The following is a 16,300-nucleotide window of genomic DNA, read 5'->3' as shown; positions in this document are numbered from 1 at the left end:
AGTATTATGGAGTATGGACCAGTCATGCAGTTATAAATCACATACTGTAAATTGTCTAGATCCGATACGATGTGAATCACCTAACTCCGGCCTAACTTCTCTAAGCATTTGATGAAAAATGAAGTAGACATGGACTACAATGCTTTGAGCCAAAAGTGGCGATGAAATTTCTCAAGGTTCAAGGTTGAACTATAAAAGTACTCCGAAAGGAAATAGGAGTAACAACTTGACAATTATTTACAAAGAATGCGGGGCTTTGCTCTCTTGAATTTGGGCCGCACGCTTTAATTTCATAAGAACATAATTAAACTTGCAAATATACATGAGACCAAAGAGAGATTGCTTCAGTCAAAAATGAAAACTCTCTGTACTGCAGTACACTTCAATCTTCTAAAATGAGTTTGTGAGACGTACATTTGTTTGAGACCTGCGAAAACAGCAGCATGCTTCTTCAGGATTTCAAATTTTCACTACTAAGGACCTTCTTAAAGCACTTCTCGACCTCAATTACATCCTTCTCCCATTAATAATTAGGCTGTAGATGGTTACTACTTGACCCAACTGCAGCATCATTATAACCATGAATGCTATATGCAGCAAAGAATACCAGCTCATCGATTCCTAAGTCTTCATGGGATCAACGTATCCCGTAACTCCGCAAAGATAAACTTTCGATCGGGAGACGAAAGACACGGGCAATTTTTTGGCAGTTTGGAGTAGTTGAGGTCATCCACATTTCAAAACCAGATACTCAAGATATGTCTCTGAAACAGTTGCTCATGGACGATCTCCTCGAGAATTCTGCCACCAACTTGGAGAATGCAGAAGAACCATCCTCAAGTAATTGTGCTGGAGAGTCATACTCTAAAACCTCTCCTGTACAAATTAAAGAGTTTGTAAGAACAAAAAAAGCAGATCAAATCATACCACCAAAATAATATTAAGTTTTCAGTGATCAAAGGGGAATGCAGTATTCAGTTTTAAGTTTTCACGTAAGGTAATTTGAATGCATGTTCTCATCCAAGTTTAAATTCTGTCAAAGAAGCACGAGCATTGCCCCTGAGGATTTTGTACTGTACCTTGATCAAGGACAAGAACCAAGTCATTGTCGATAACAGTAGGAATTCGATGAGCCACAGTAATGACAGTGCATCCACTTGTTTCTCTCCTTATAGTCTCCTGAATTACAACATCTGTTGCCGTATCAATAGACGCTGTAGCCTCATCCAACACCAGTATTCTCCTTTTCTTTAGGAGTACTCGTGCTAGACAGACAAGCTGCCTCTGTCCCACGCTCCAATTTTCTCCATCTTCAGCAACTATGTCACAATCCAGGTTTTAGAATAAATTATATATTAAAGCCAACAAATGATGAAGACGGATAAATATCAGAAAATTGAACTTTAATTACTGTATACATATATTTTTTCTTACATACCAGGAGCATCAAGAAGCCTTTGGTCTTGTCTAATCATCTCTGCAAGTCGACACTGATTGAGAACCTAAATAATAAATTCAACCATAATATTAGTGTAAAAAAAACCACTATATCAGTCTTCTAGTTCAGTAGCTCAAACTAAAAAGTTTCGATCTTAACCTCCCAGATTTCTTGATCTGAATGCTGTTGCAAAGGATCCAGATTAGTCCTCATGGTTCCTTGAAATAATGTTGGATCTTGTGGAATTATTCCCAACCTTGATCTCAAGTCTTGCAGGCCCATTTTTGAAATATCAACACCGTCTATTAATATTCGTCCATTAGAGGGCTCTACAACTCTAAAAAGAGCTTGGATCAAGGTGGATTTTCCACTCCCCGTCCTGCCTACAACTCCAATTTTCTTCTGTCCAGGGAAAGTGCAACTGATCCCTTTGAGAACCATTGGAAGAGCTGGATCATACTGAATATGAAGGTTTTCAAGTTCAACTTTTCCAACTGTTGGCCATTCAGGGTTTGGTCTACAATCTTCAATGACTAGTGGTGCCTCACTTGGTATATTTGTGAATTGAAGGATCCTCTCCACTGATATCATTTTGTTTTCCACATTACACAAATTCCATATCACCCAAGCCTGGAGAACATTGAGGTTCAAACCATAGGTAGCTGCCAGTCCTGCCAAACCTGATATGAGAGAAGATTTTTATTAGTTCCAAATTTGGAGTGTCCAAGAACAAATGAAAGAATTCTAAAAATTCGAAAACAGACTTACATAAAGTTGAATGCTAATACATGTTTCCTGGTAACTTATTTCTTACTAAATGTTGAGGGATTGAAGAGGCTTACTAGGGTTAATGGCAGACCTTGGCAAGCTCACTAAAATAACAAGAACAACGAAGAACACAAGGTTGAACATAAAATTGATCCGCACTGACAACCATTCCATTGTGGCATAATTGTGAAAGGCTACACGAGAATAATCGTCTATAAGGTTCATTATCTTCATCACAAAGCGTTCTTCTTGGTTGAAACAACGAATTGTTGCTGCCCCTGTGATCGATTCTGAGAAGTGATGGAGGATTGGAGCCTTTCGAATTCCAACCATCCTCGCAAGTTCTCTAGCTGTGGTAATGTAATAGGCCTACAATAAAATAAAATTACATATAATACCTATGCAGCAAAATAACCGGAAAGAACATCAATCTAACTTCTATAAGAATGAGTAATACAAACGAAGATGACAAATATTAAAGATATTATTTCGAAATGAGTTCTTACTTGATACCATATGGAGAGTCCGAGAACCACGAGAAAAAGAAGGAAAACTTGCCAGGCCACTTGAGACATAAGAACTATGATGCTTATAAGTTGTATACTAGCAAATGCTAATCCAGCTAACCTATATGGAATGTCCATGTCTACAGTGCTTTGATCCGTGGAAGACTGCAATTCATTTTTTGTTTGTTAAGAAATGATAATAATTAACATTTTATTTGGAAGAACTGAATACACTGCAACAACACAGAATCTATAAAACTCCAAAGTGTTTAAAGAAAATAACAGAATAAAAATAGAACTAACCCTGTTCAGGATTCGGCTAGAAGGAGTGGAGTCAAAAAATGAGATGGAAGCTCGGAAAACTGAAGTTATCATTTTAAGGAAGAGACTCTGAGCTGTCTTTAAAGCAATAGTTGCCAGAAGAACTGCCCTTCCCAATATGAAGATGGAACTCCCACCGGACAACATAATGAACACCCATATCAATCGCTCTCTACTAATTCTACCTTCCTTTTCTGTTCCCCAAGCCATCCAGTAGTTGCTGCCCATTTGCAGCCCCTGGAAGAGGACTTGACAGAGAAGAATGACGGGGACAAGAGCACCTCCATAAGCAGAAGTCACAAAGGTGGAATAAACACTCAATTTCACTGGACCAGTTTCTGCTTCTTCTTCGTGACTCTTTTCTGGAAGCTTGCCATTGTTGAAAGGCCCTTTCTCTTCTACAACCTCTATCAGATTAACTTGATGAGGTCTACTCTTTAAGGAATCATCTATTTGGCATCTGTTAACTTGGTCTAACGAATTCCTATGTGCAGCCATTTGTCTGACAAGTTCACCATTCAGGTCGGCAATCAAACTTTCATATTTTCCAGACTGAGCAATCTGACCATCTTTGATTACCTATGCAGAATTAATTAATTAAGAAAAGGAAATATATGAGAGATTTTAGGAAATGGTGTTACAATCTCTAATCAAATATCACTAGAAATTCAAGAACTTACCAAGACAAGGTCTGCTGCTTCTAGAAATTCTAATTGGTGAGTAGCATAGATGACAGTCTTTAGAGACAAGTGTTGCAAGAGACATTTCTGCAAAACATTCCAATTTTTAATCAAATCCGCATTGACTTTAGAATATGTATATAAATGTGAATGCATGCATGAACAAAAAAACACAAAGCTATTATAATGAGTAATTTTCTAGTGGTATTCCAGTACCTTGAACAAGTGCGTTCCTGTATGTGCATCAACAGCACTAAAAGGATCATCCAAGATATATACATCAGAATCACTATAGACTGCTCTTGCCAGTTGAATCCTCTGTTTTTCTCCCCCACTTAGGTTCATCCCTCTCTCCCCCACTACAGTTAAATCTCCATCTTCCCACATTTTGACATCCTGGTCTAAAGCACAAGCCTCCAAAACATCCTCATAATAACCCTTAATCATCTTCCTGCCAAACAACACATTCTCCCTCACAGTTCCAGTTTGAATCCAAGAACTTTGTGGAACAAAAGCTTTGGTCCCATAAACCTTTGATCCTGCCCCAGAAATCTTGGGAATCTCACCGAGTATACTACTTAGTAGACTTGACTTTCCGGAACCAACAGCACCGCAAATTGCAACCTTGTATCCTCTCATTATCTCTATCTTCTCCACAATTTTAATTGTAGGCTTCTTTAAGTTTTGATCACTTGTTTTCCATGCATATTCCCCTGTCTCAATAACAATCATGACACTGGAATCATTTGAAGTGCCACCAGACATTAGCTTCAATTGATCCTCTTTCACAAAATCTTTGATACGATCAACTGATACCTTTGTTTGAGCAATCATGGAAATAAGCTCTGGGAGGTTGTAGATAGGCTCTTGAAGAATTCTAAAAGTAGCTAAAGCAGACAAGACAGTTCCTGTGTTCAAAGGTATATTCAGAATAATGCATACACCAAAAGTGGCAACTGAAACTAGCGTAGGTGAAGCCCAGAAGAGAAAAGCTACTACTGAGCATGTATAGAGGTATCTCTTCAGCCAACTCCTCTCAGTTTCCCTTAGCTGAAGTAGCTTCTTCAAGAATGTGGATTCCCAAGAATGCAGCTTCAGCACGCGCATGCTTTTGAGAGTCTCTGCTGTTACTTTGATTCGTGAGTCCTTTGCTTCCATCATTTTCGAATGAAGCCTTTCTTGCATATTAGCCAAAGGTGTGTTGCAAATCATGACCAAAACTGTGGCAATAAGAGCAGCAGCAGCAGGGGCAGCGCCGAGATTCCTGTAAAGGATAACCAAAGCCAAGACGACTTGAAGAGGAAGCAACCAAATTCCATGAATGTACCAGCAGAAGTCTCCAATTCTTTCTACATCCACATTGATCAAATTAATCATTTTCCCATTGCTTGGACCAGAATACTTGATCGAAATAGATTTCTTGTATATCAACACACTGAGAGCTGCTCGTACGCGTACACCAATAATCTGAGCACCAAAATACCACTGCCTTTGACTCAGTGATTCCATTGTCTTGGCAATGAGAAATACAAATGCAAGAATCAATCCATGATGGATGCTTGAATCATCATGCTTTTGCAGTAAATAGTTCACAAAGTTTGTAATTAGGAATGGCCCCATATATGACGCAATAGTATTAACTCCTACAAAATAAATTAGAAGCAGATGTTAATTTACAGGGTTATATATACTTAAGGAAAAGTGAAATTTCAGCAACATACATGAGATCCACAGATCTTAAATTTGATTCCATACTTCAATACACTAATATATGACTATCTAGTGGCCGAAGGAATTGTACTTCCACTAAAACTGCTTGAACAGTACTAAATAGAAAGAATTTACCTGCAAACACTGCATTTACTGCTAATGATTTCCATACTGCCCGAATTATGGCTCTTGGCAATGAAGACTCTTCCATCTTCTGTTTCCTGAATGATTCTTCGAGAAAAGATGAAGCATTTGCTGCTCTTTCTGAAGGAGGGACAGGTGGTATATGAGGTAATTCCAGCTTTTGATCTCGACCCCTCTTGAAAAGTGGATTTAACCATCGAAATGTGACTTTGCTCCATATACCAGCATAAGTATAACTATCACTGTGAATTTCAAATTCCTTCTCAAGTAATGGTGCTTTGAGATCACTGTCTTTCTGGACATAACTTACAGCATTGCAACAAAGTAACAATGACAGAGGAATGGAAGCGAATTCGACTATATTAGCCTTTGGGAGGATATCTGCAAACTTTGTGGATTTTAAATAGTGGCTAATGAGGTAAAGACATATAGAAAGTGAGCAGAAGATGAAGGAAAAAATCCACCAAAAAATGAGGACCCAAGGCCACCTTTTGTGCTCGCTAAACCCTCTGTTTTTGGAGTAGATAGTAACTATTGTTGCCAAAACCCAAGTCATACCAGCAAAGATTGACTTAAAACTTACATTTCCCCCTTTCCAATAGTCATAAATTCCAAAAACAACATAGAATACTGAGATTAAGGCATTTGCAATAAGGGTTATCAAAGCAAAACCTCTGTATCCTCTGCTTCCTCGGCCTCTCAGATATGTCTCATTTTCAGCAGCATCTCTTCTTCTCCTTCTCAGTGTATCAAGCAAAACCCACGTCAATAACACTATGAAAAACCCAACATTGGCAATTACCAGAGAAATCTCCATGAAACTATTCCAAAGCTTGTCCCAGTCAGATTGGTACTGAACTCAAGCAATGACACCTGCATATGTATAACACACGCTTTTGGATAGGTACAATGGCAGAACTGATCAGATAAGCACTACAGATTGTAAGCCAAAGTACAGCACTGAAAACAAAATCTTTGGGATCAGAGGAGGCAGATTCAGAACAAAAACAACAGTGGCAAACTTGGACTATAAAAAAGCAAACCTGTTGAGGCAGGCACGTGGCTAGGTGATGGAGAAGTTTCAAAACTCGGTGGCCGGTGCTTTACACCCTGTGGGTCTCTGAAGCCACTGAAACTGTGCTTTGGATTCTTGTAAATGAAGCATCAAAAGCTCACTAATCTGGTACGTGTTAGAATCTTAGAATTCATATTTATAATAAACAAAGGCTTACCCTCCATGTCATAACCTGTATCATTGTCCCTCCTAATATTCGAATCTCAAACATGTAAAATATGGGTGAAGATTATGTAAGGTTTCACCGACAGAGCCTAGCAACCAAGTTTAATTGACCAGCTAATCCTTATGGCAGTAAAAGTAAAACTGACTAAGAACTTAAAAACTCACTGGAAGTACTACAATAGCCATCTATAATCGCTAGTAATACGTGCAGTATATCAGATCGATACATATGTAGGCTAGCTCAATGCTTTGGTAAACAATAGACAATAGTTTACAACTGTAGGGAGCTATCTGATCTCTGCCATAGGCCCATAGCACGTACTATAGATAGTTCAATCTGTTCTGATGTATTGATACCATATGTTCAATCTGTTCTAGCTATCTCTTAATGCATGCAACGCCCTGAACTGTATATCTACTTCTTGAAGCTAAATGGTTATCTGTTTCTTGGAGCTAAGAATGTGTTCACGTGTGTCTTTATTATATATGTTGTGGTGGACACCTTATATGTCCGGATATAATGAGCATTAACCAAGAACACTTCATAATCATCGTCATCATCTACGTCCACATGCAGCACCATAACCCAGTTATTTAACACGTATATTCGGTTAACGCAATCAAAGAGCCATCCAGGCATTTGGTCGAACACTTTATCTGCATAAACACGTACTCGATCAACATTACACATATGGCATGGTCAATTGGTTAATGCAAAGAACTATTCCCCTGTCTAATGCTATATATTGATTCATTACTAATCATAGCTGCAACTGAGGACATGCAAACAGAAACATAATGCAGCATATTGCATGTGATGGTATGAATATGAACAACCAAAAATATAAGAGGTCAAAGAGCTATAGCTCACCCCCACCCGCATCCCCACATTGGTGGAGGATCGAGTTGTGAGTTCATAATGGAGATCCAGCTGCTCGAATTCGCGTCTGGGCCAGGCGTGCATGGTGGGCAGAAAGCAGTCTAGCTCCACTCCAGATAATTTTGTTTTTCTTTTACTTTTGTTTTACGTTTTGAAACTTAAAAGTGGCATTTCATTTGCTCCTGATTAAAAAAAAAGTAAGATGATCAGTTCCTTAAGATTTAGAGATTCATGAGTAAATCTTGTAGTTGGAGTGGTCTCAAAAAAGGTCGCTGGAACGAATAATTAGTCTGTTAAGATTTCACTTCTGTGAACTTGGATTCATTCATCTGGAGAGAGGATAGTGCAAAATTCATGTCGATCTCTCCAGAAAATAACTGCAACAACATACGTACGTACTTCATCATTGAACTAAGTTCATCTAATCTAAATTACAAATAATGCATACGTGTTTAATCATATCCGGCCTCCACTTTCTTTAAAAAGATGGATAGACTATTGCAATCCTGTCCTGCAAGTTGGGAGCTTTCTGTAATGGGATACTGAACCTTTCCCAGCTTTCCCATTCTGGCAACTGCATGCTCTGATGCTTGTTTGCCTTTAATTATTCATTCCCTGCAGTCATCGATCTCTCTTCTTCTTCTTTTTTAATTTCTGTTTGTCACATCTAAGCGACCCATGTGGTTAGTCTTGACGCTTTTGCTGTCGTTTGGCTCAACAAAAAAACATTAGATTGATTTGGTAATATATAAACCTGATTAACAATACATAAATCACATATTCTCCCATGTTAATCTCCAAATTTTGTTCAAGTTGGAACCCCGGATCCATGAAAACGCAGATATACTTACTAAGATTATTACTTAGTCTTCATGCATGCATGGTTGAAATAGCACACAAGGATCAAGCTTAGCTCTCTTTTTGAATCGATCTGACTCCACTAATTGTTGTCTGCATGTGAATGTATTGTACTGGAATCACTCACATTGGTGCTGGGGTCCTGTCATCATTGGAATGTCACCAGAAACTGTGAAATGATAATTCAGGCATGCGCAGGTTCATTTTTTTCTGCTGAACCTTAAATAGTTCAATTCGCACAGTAGTTAAGGTCATCAACTCATCATATATGCGCATATATGGATGACTGATACAGTGTTAAGTTGATCAGGAGAGACGAAAGGAGGAAGAATTGAACGAGCACATAGGTTCATGGCTGGTATCGACAATCTGTGCTGGAAAGATCGATGATGATTCTGGGTACGTAAAAAGGACCACAGTAGTCACATTAAAGAGACGCCCCACACCCCACACACACACACACACAAGTTTTTTGGTCCACGCCACGTACCATGCATTTTCTAAAAAGCTAGCTAGCTACATCCAGAATTCAAGATCACCTTCGTTTGGTTGTGATCGACATTATCGGACCAGCTCAGCTATGCAGAATCATACTGCATCGTATCATCATGTAGATGATTAATTAGACACTCTGCGTGGTCCAAAGAACTCTTGATGTGACGAAGAAACCTAATCGAAAACATGCAAATTGATCACATGTATGTTCATATACCACGTACCATTAATTATGATGTTTGTTCCTTAATCATTATTATGACTTGAAGAAAACGAGATCGAGGGGTCGAGAAGTGAGAGATGCAATCAAGCTTGATTGCCATATATATATATGAGACCCCATGCCGGCCATTATATAGAGAAAATTGGGGCTAAGATCTATCTAAGACAGATATCCTATGCCAAATGCGAAATTGCTAATGGTGCCTTGGAATTGAGGGAGGAGGCCATGCCATGGTCCAATTACTCAAATACAAAGATGTCAAAAGCCCAAGGGTCGTCTGCGTTAAAACTGCCACGTAACATTCCACTTCAGCAACATTCACCTACGTGGCAGCGTAAGAATGGGACCCACAAGTTTAAAATGCGACCGTTCGATTAGAAAAGGAAAATAGCCGTTGCAATTCCACTACTTGTCGTTTTTTTCCTCTCCAACAAAAACCCCTAATTTCTACTTCTTCATCTTTCTTCAGCCTCCCTCTCAAATCTCAATCCCACACCGCTCCCAATCGCTTTACAAAGTTGTAATCTTTCTCTCTACCCAGATCAAATCGGATCAAATCGTTATTGAGTTTTGAATTTCGCGTACTGCTATTATGGCTTCATCAAGAACCGCAACCAAGGATATCATCACTCTCCGTGGCTCTGCCGCCATTGTCAGCGAGTTTTTTGGTAATGGAATTCTCTAACTCAGACCCTTATGATTCATTTGCCTGTTTCGTATTGCCAATTTATTAGTTGGGTTTCTCACTGATCTGGGTTTTGTTTTTCTTCATGATTTTTCTCTCAGGCTATTCAGCGAACAGGTAGTGAGCATGGGATGTTGATCTTTGTATTGGTTTAGGTTATTAATTGTGGTTTTGGGGTCGTGAATTTTTTATTGCTGAGACTAATTTGGTTTGAAATTGGGGATTTTGTATAGCATTTTGTACAATCGAGGAGTTTACCCTGAAGAGAGTTTTGTTAAGGTCAAGAAATATGGGCTGCCTATGTTGCTCACTCAGGATGAGGGCCTCAAATCTTTTCTGGCCAATTTGACTTCTCAGCTATCTGGTATGAGTTTCTCATTTGGGGCATGTTTGGGTTTGATTTTGAGTTAAAATGTTGTTGTTGGGCACTCACATCTTTTTGGTGTTTGAAACTTGTGTAGAATGGCTGGAGTCTGGTAAGTTGCAGAGGGTTGTTCTGGTGATCATGAGCAAGGCTACTAATGAGGTTCTAGAGAGGTGGAACTTCAGCATTGAGACTGACAGTGAGGTTGTCGAGAAGGGGTGAGTTTGTTCAGTTCGTTGTGAAATTTGTGTAGAGTGTTACAGTGTTCTTCAGTTCCTGATTTAATCAATTGATTTGTGTTGTTTGGGGTGCAGTGTTTCGAGGGAAAAGAGTGACAAGGAGATTATGAGGGAGATTCAAGCCATTATGAGGCAGATTGCATCTAGCATTACTTACCTGCCATGCCTTGATGAACCTTGTAAGCAAACACCATCCATTTGTGTTCATACAAATGCTGAATACATGCCTAAATTATTTCTTTGGTGATTGGTGTGTTCATTCAATCTTTTTCTTGTTTTAGGTGTTTTCGATGTTTTGGCATACACTGATAAGGATCTTCAAGTCCCATTCACTTGGGTGGAGAGTGACCCCAAACTGATAGCCAATCCACAAATGGTGAAACTGCATTCCTTTGACACCAAGGTAAGTTTGAGGCATTGTAGTTCTATCTCTGATTTGGATTCATTGTGGAAAATTGTTTAGCATAGAATTGGAAAGAGTTTTGGTGATTATGGGCTAATTTGCTTGTTCGCTTTATGCAGATTCACAAGGTTAACACTCTAGTATCCTACAAGAATGACGAATGGGATGAGGAATAGGATGCCGTTTGTCCTAGACTTTGGTGTTGTGAATCTTTCAGTTCACATTTTGTTAATAGTTGGAAAGTTGGTGGTTGATGTACTAGTATTATTTGCAAGATGTTCTCAGTAACATGAATATTATCAAATTTATGTGTATGAACAACTCCATGCTTTTTGTTATACATCTCATGCACATACGTTTCGCATGTTGCAAGTTTCAATTCCCCGGATCTATGAATATAAGCATTGGTCATTCAGCCTCCTGATAAAGGAGTTATTCAATCAGATAGTTGGTTCCGGGGACAAATCGATGTCACCACATGAAAGAACAAAACTACACAAATCCATATTGCTGAAGGCAGCAGCTATTGCAGAACCTGCAAAATCTATCTACATGTTACTGATCTGATTGCAATGAACAAAAAATGCTAGAAAAATGGCAGATCGTGCTCCTCATAGAGCTAATATGTAGCCAATTTTGTTACTGAAGCTTGGGGTGTGAAGGCTCTAAAGCTATGCAGATTTGTTGGATTTTTTTGTTCTGAATAGTTTTTTGTTGGATTTTCTGAGAGGTAGATTTGTAGGTAGTTAACTGTATTTTCTCTCATTGCAAAAAGACAACAAAGAAAAAGGAGAACATATGCAATACATTGCAATTTGACAACTGGTGATTGGGGATATGACTAATACTTTACAAGATCATGACTCTGACTGCAAATAATAGAAAAGAAAAGTCTTGGTTAAAATGAAATGGACAAGACTTGGATTACTTTTGCAACTCAAAACCGAAAGTACATATGTACAATCACATGTCCAGGCTGTGCAAGAACAGGATCTGTTACAGTTCTTGATTATTGTTCTATCTACCATACAATTGCAGTAATCTACATAATTGTATACCAAATACACCTGCATTTAAGGAGAAAATACACATACATACCCTCAATTTACACCACGATATATTCCACCAAGTCGAAGATCATCCATATTTTCAATATTTCTGTATCCATCAAACTCCCGCAAACATGTCCACCCACGACGAGTTAGGAATTCACGAAAATCATCTTCAGTGTAAAAAATCTTCTCCTCTGTATGTAACGGTAAGTTGTCTGGCTCATCATACAGGCACACTTTCACGGACATACCTGAAATTGGGAAATCCAGAATCAAGTTCTCATCAGGCACAGAGAAAATGTTTTCAAATGCATTAGACCATGGCACCTGTCTGATCTTAGTGATCTAATCTAATCTAAAAAAAAAAGGAACCTTTAGAGATCATAATCGGATGGACTACCCTTAAATACAATTGGTATCTGTTTTGGCACCTTTATACTTGTCATCATATCAGATATCACAAAACAACACCAGTTTTGACGAAATTTTGCAAAATGCTATAACGACTTTACAATTTCTTAAGCAGTGATAATAATCATGGTCAATACAAACCAATACCTTCGTCAAGATGAAGGGTGTAATTTCCCAGAGGCATGTCTCGATCAAGACTTCGGACAATCTGGTCTTCATCCTCCAACCAGAAGGTACGTCTTGTTCTCAGCCTAAACGCAGACTTGATGGCCTCCTTTATGGCATCTGCTGAACCATCAATTCCTATCCGCCTAGTATAATCACCCCAGGTTACTACTATGACTCTCCCTCCATATGATTGATTCTCTCCACCTGCCAAGGGACAAGAATATTAAATAAATCAGTCATAGAAAGTTCACATCACAGTCACATTTCATGACAAAAAGTCCAACATATTGAAGCATAAGTACAACAACTAGATGGCTAGATGCTAGAATGAAATTTTTACAATTATATTTCTAACGTAATCTACCATGCTCAGGGGTTTCTCTCCAATTCCAAGGTGCAACTCCATTTGCCACAACTGCATCACCTGCAGTGAGGGCAAGAGGATGACCATCATGGTCCAATCCTGTCTCGAGGTTGAGTGTTGGCCTGTCATTAGCTGCAGACCGAGTAGTTGAAAATAAAGAAAGAACACGTCACTTTGAGGAAAAAAAGTACATACATATAAACATAAAGAATATGTAATACTCAAAATGTGTTCATTTCTCCATTTCACACGTTCTTCATGTACATACAGAAGTCAGCATTGCCAATCTTATAACTTATTCTGTTTAAAAGAAGGTATCACTAAATTAGATCCTTAATCATATCATCCTACAATCCTACATGGACTTCCTTTTTATGTTTGGGAAATCATCCAGTATAAAAATTTTAAATGCCGGGATCTGCATAATCTTAATCACCTGTTTAATTTCTGAAAACTAAGTAATTATAATTCACAGTATTTACGAGTAACCAGGATGTTAGTTAGAGAAAAAGATGCATGCAAGTAGTAGAGTATTGAAACTTAAAGTGGATAAGCAGGTACCTTCCACAGGTGCAAAAGCAATGTTTGTATCTTCGATCCCTGTGTATACATGAAATCAGTCAATGGTCATTCTACTGATATCAAAACATTATGGACAAACAACGGGTTTGAGAAAAAGGGGAAGTCAATGTAGTTTTTATTGCTCAATCTTCCAGTACGGGAACAACAACATATTAGCAGCATTTAAGAAAAGCTAACGAACTTAAGAAGAATTAGTTGATCTTAGAAGCATGTTTTAACTGAATCATGGACAGGAAACCCATGCAACATCTGATGATAAGGAACAAAGAAACATCAAAACCACATTTTGAGCATCCTTATCATCAATACAAGTTAACACCCACCCCCCACACCCCCACACTCAGGGACACATGTATTATTCATAAGATCTCTAATAAAATCAAACAAAAGTAATTGCATAATCTTTCGTTGCTTACAAATATCATCTTGCTCAAAGCAGCATTTTAAACACAAAATAAACATATATTCAACCAACTAAGTAGTATCTAGGGATAAACGAACTCCCCACATAAACTTAACATCTCTATGATCAACAATTGAAAAAACAAATCCAATGCACTACCAGTAGTAGAACCTTCTTCATCTTTTATCATACCAAGGCAATTAATCACAAAGGGAGTACATATCCAACCATACCACTTGACAATCCAGAATATCCTATATTACTTCTTCCCTAATATTTCCATTTACTTAATTAAGCAGAAAATGAATTGAATGTCTGATAATAGTTAAGTGGAATGTCGTAGGAAAAACAATCCAGGCCTAAGCCTGCAACCATATTATCAAATAACTAGCCAAGATTTTCATATCTTTATAGTGTTTGTATAGAATAATCACAACTTATTGCTACCATTCCAAGAAGCAGACAACTCCACAGTTTCAAAATAAGATTCCAAATACAGTAGCATTTCCAAGTTCAAGATACAAACATAACCCCTCCTACACTGATTTCGCACCAATATGCTTTATACTAATAATAGACACTAACTTTTACTGCAGCAATCGGAAGAACTTGAATTCAAATATCTCAAAACGTAAATGGTGATCACTCCTTCCCTCATATTTCTTTTACTTAATTAAGCAGAAAATAAATTGAAAGTTTGAAACATGGTTAAGTGCAATGTCGTAGAGAAAACAATCAGCATAGCGATCAGCATGAACCCAAGGCCTAAACCTATCCTCAACCCGGAGCAGCACAAATCCCACATAAAAACCTTTCCAAGATCTTCATAATTTTCATAGTGTTGAAGTAGATCAGTCATAACAACACGCTACCATTCCAAGAGGCACACAACTCAGAAGACCAAATTCAAGATACAGTAACATTTATAAGTTCAAGATACCACAAACACCCCCAATACATTGATTTGCAGTAATCTAATTTATAGTAACAATAAGCACTAGGCTGTCGAAAGCCAACAGAAAACTCTCAACACCAACATTAAGCTACAAAGACCTGAAAATGCAAACCAAACTATACCTTTATCGGAGAAGTGCATAAAAGAATCAACCTTAGTAGTAGTAGTAGTTGGGGTAGGACTTTTATAAGGAGCATTCTTATTCCTGTCCTTCAAAATCTCCTCAATCTCTTTATAATAGGACATCTTAGCGGACCCACTCCCCTTATCATGATGATGATGATGCTTCACCTTCTTGAACTCCTTGAGCAAGTTCCTCCACTTATCCGTGCACATGTTGGGGTTCCTGTCGAACCCTTTCTCCCTCATTTTCGCCGATATTTGCTCCCACAAATGCCTGTTTGACTTGCAAGTGTTGAACAAGCTGTCCATCTCTCTCCTCAGAGCTATTAAGCTCCTTGTCTCGTCCTGCACCCATGTCTCCGCCCTCTTCTTCTGCGGCTGCTTGGGCTCGTGATCCTCGCCGCTGCCGCTGCTGTCGCCCAATAGAAGCAACTGTTGGTGTTGGTGATTGGGTTGATGGGTTTGGGGGAGATCATCATTCGGAACCGCCTCGATCATCATGTTCATGTGCTCGGCGGGTGCTGCTTCTCCTCCTTTGTGGAAATTAGTCGGGTGAGGCTTTTCCAACAGATACATGATGATTGGGGGTGTTGAAATTCAAATTCCGGTGTCGGAATCATGGGTAGAAAGCAAAGGGAAGAGAGTTCATAAGTAGTAGAGGAGCGGCAGAAGCAAACCCACGTGTTATTATGCAGGTGATTAGCCTAGCAAAGAAAGGGAATTGAACTCAGCTGGACCTGTCTGTCTGTCTGTCTGTCTCTCTGGTTTAGTGAGAAGCTATCTAATTTAGTGAGAGCTTGCACTATCTCCAAAAATTGGTCTTATTTGTAGCATTTGTGCCATATTGTAGCACTAAACTGGGGCTACCTATCTATGGTTTCCCACAGTAGTGTGTTGCGATGATTATGATGTACATTAATTAGGTTCCACAGTTCTCTTGTATGTTATATTTGTAGCTAACTTCTTATGTGTCTGAGTACTATTTAATCTAACGGTATTAATTTCATTTCATATATAAAATGTTGTAAATTTAACAGACTCGTTATAATATTTGAATTCTTTGTTCTATAAGAAACAAAAACGTAATACTAATACATATAGCATTATAAATAGAGCACAATAACACCTATGATTGGCGACCATTGGTGTTATATTCTATTTGTGGCATCTTGCACCAACTATTGGAAATAGACTTGAAATCACAAGCAAGCACATTGGAAGACTGAGCTTCTGAAGCGAAACGACGCCGTGTTGATATAAAAGGTTTCTTTTTTACCATTTACGTTCC

The 16,300-nt window shown here is 38.5% G+C and overlaps 3 protein-coding genes across 5 annotated transcripts; 1 reads left to right on the top strand and 2 right to left on the bottom strand.

Moving 5' to 3' along the window:
• Nucleotides 1-143: 143 nt before the first annotated feature.
• On the bottom strand, nt 144-7,696 carry LOC126791341 (putative ABC transporter C family member 15). 3 transcript variants are annotated; one of them, XM_050517778.1, is made up of 11 exons: nt 6,611-7,696; nt 5,559-6,440; nt 3,930-5,356; nt 3,714-3,800; nt 3,016-3,612; nt 2,713-2,877; nt 2,281-2,575; nt 1,598-2,118; nt 1,439-1,502; nt 1,080-1,319; nt 144-876 (listed from the first exon to the last, which is right to left on the bottom strand). In XM_050517778.1, the coding sequence occupies exons 2-11, from the start codon at nt 6,382-6,384 to the stop codon at nt 752-754; spliced, it is 4,347 nt and encodes a 1,448-aa protein (XP_050373735.1). In that variant the 5' UTR covers nt 6,385-6,440; nt 6,611-7,696; the 3' UTR covers nt 144-751. The 3 variants fall into 3 exon arrangements, with proteins under 3 accessions (XP_050373735.1, XP_050373736.1, XP_050373733.1); XM_050517779.1 differs by lacking the exon at nt 6,611-7,696 and having other exon boundaries at nt 5,559-5,948; nt 6,240-6,538; XM_050517776.1 differs by lacking the exon at nt 6,611-7,696 and having other exon boundaries at nt 5,559-6,538.
• A 2,024-nt stretch (nt 7,697-9,720) lies between these two features.
• LOC126791353 (mitotic spindle checkpoint protein MAD2) lies at nt 9,721-11,257 on the top strand. The gene is made up of 7 exons (XM_050517792.1): nt 9,721-9,931; nt 10,050-10,065; nt 10,182-10,312; nt 10,410-10,530; nt 10,627-10,730; nt 10,833-10,954; nt 11,074-11,257. Exons 1-7 carry the CDS (start codon nt 9,856-9,858, stop codon nt 11,128-11,130), a joined length of 627 nt encoding a protein of 208 aa, XP_050373749.1. The 5' UTR covers nt 9,721-9,855; the 3' UTR covers nt 11,131-11,257.
• A 573-nt stretch (nt 11,258-11,830) lies between these two features.
• LOC126791351 (trihelix transcription factor GT-4-like) lies at nt 11,831-15,785 on the bottom strand. Its single transcript, XM_050517789.1, has 5 exons — nt 15,012-15,785; nt 13,511-13,549; nt 12,950-13,081; nt 12,565-12,789; nt 11,831-12,257 (listed from the first exon to the last, which is right to left on the bottom strand). The coding sequence occupies exons 1-5, from the start codon at nt 15,586-15,588 to the stop codon at nt 12,055-12,057; spliced, it is 1,176 nt and encodes a 391-aa protein (XP_050373746.1). The 5' UTR covers nt 15,589-15,785; the 3' UTR covers nt 11,831-12,054.
• Nucleotides 15,786-16,300: the final 515 nt, after the last annotated feature.

Source organism: Argentina anserina, chromosome 4 (assembly GCF_933775445.1).
Source record: "Argentina anserina chromosome 4, drPotAnse1.1, whole genome shotgun sequence".
In the NCBI taxonomy this organism is placed as follows: Eukaryota; Viridiplantae; Streptophyta; class Magnoliopsida; order Rosales; family Rosaceae; genus Argentina; species Argentina anserina.
The sequence above is the reverse complement of the archived record's forward strand: the minus strand, read 5'-3'. Positions and strand labels throughout refer to the sequence as shown.

Bases quoted from the DNA above. Each gene is read 5' to 3' on its own strand.
- LOC126791341 (XM_050517778.1), bottom strand. From the start codon at position 6,384: ATGGAGATTTCTCTGGTAATTGCCAATGTTGGGTTTTTCATAGTGTTA. The intron at 3,801-3,929 runs GTACTGGAATAC...AATGTTTTGCAG, and splicing joins CAGGAACGCACTTGTTCAAG to AAATGTCTCTTGCAACACTT. The intron at 2,576-2,712 runs GTAAGAACTCAT...ATTTTATTGTAG, and splicing joins GACTCTCCATATGGTATCAA to GCCTATTACATTACCACAGC.
- LOC126791353 (XM_050517792.1), top strand. From the start codon at position 9,856: ATGGCTTCATCAAGAACCGCAACCAAGGATATCATCACTCTCCGTGGC. The intron at 10,531-10,626 runs GTGAGTTTGTTC...TTTGGGGTGCAG, and splicing joins AGTGAGGTTGTCGAGAAGGG to TGTTTCGAGGGAAAAGAGTG. The intron at 10,955-11,073 runs GTAAGTTTGAGG...CGCTTTATGCAG, and splicing joins TGCATTCCTTTGACACCAAG to ATTCACAAGGTTAACACTCT.
- LOC126791351 (XM_050517789.1), bottom strand. From the start codon at position 15,588: ATGTATCTGTTGGAAAAGCCTCACCCGACTAATTTCCACAAAGGAGGA. The intron at 13,550-15,011 runs GTATAGTTTGGT...ATGTATACACAG, and splicing joins TATGCACTTCTCCGATAAAG to GGATCGAAGATACAAACATT. The intron at 12,790-12,949 runs GTAGATTACGTT...GTCCCTTGGCAG, and splicing joins GAGAGAAACCCCTGAGCATG to GTGGAGAGAATCAATCATAT.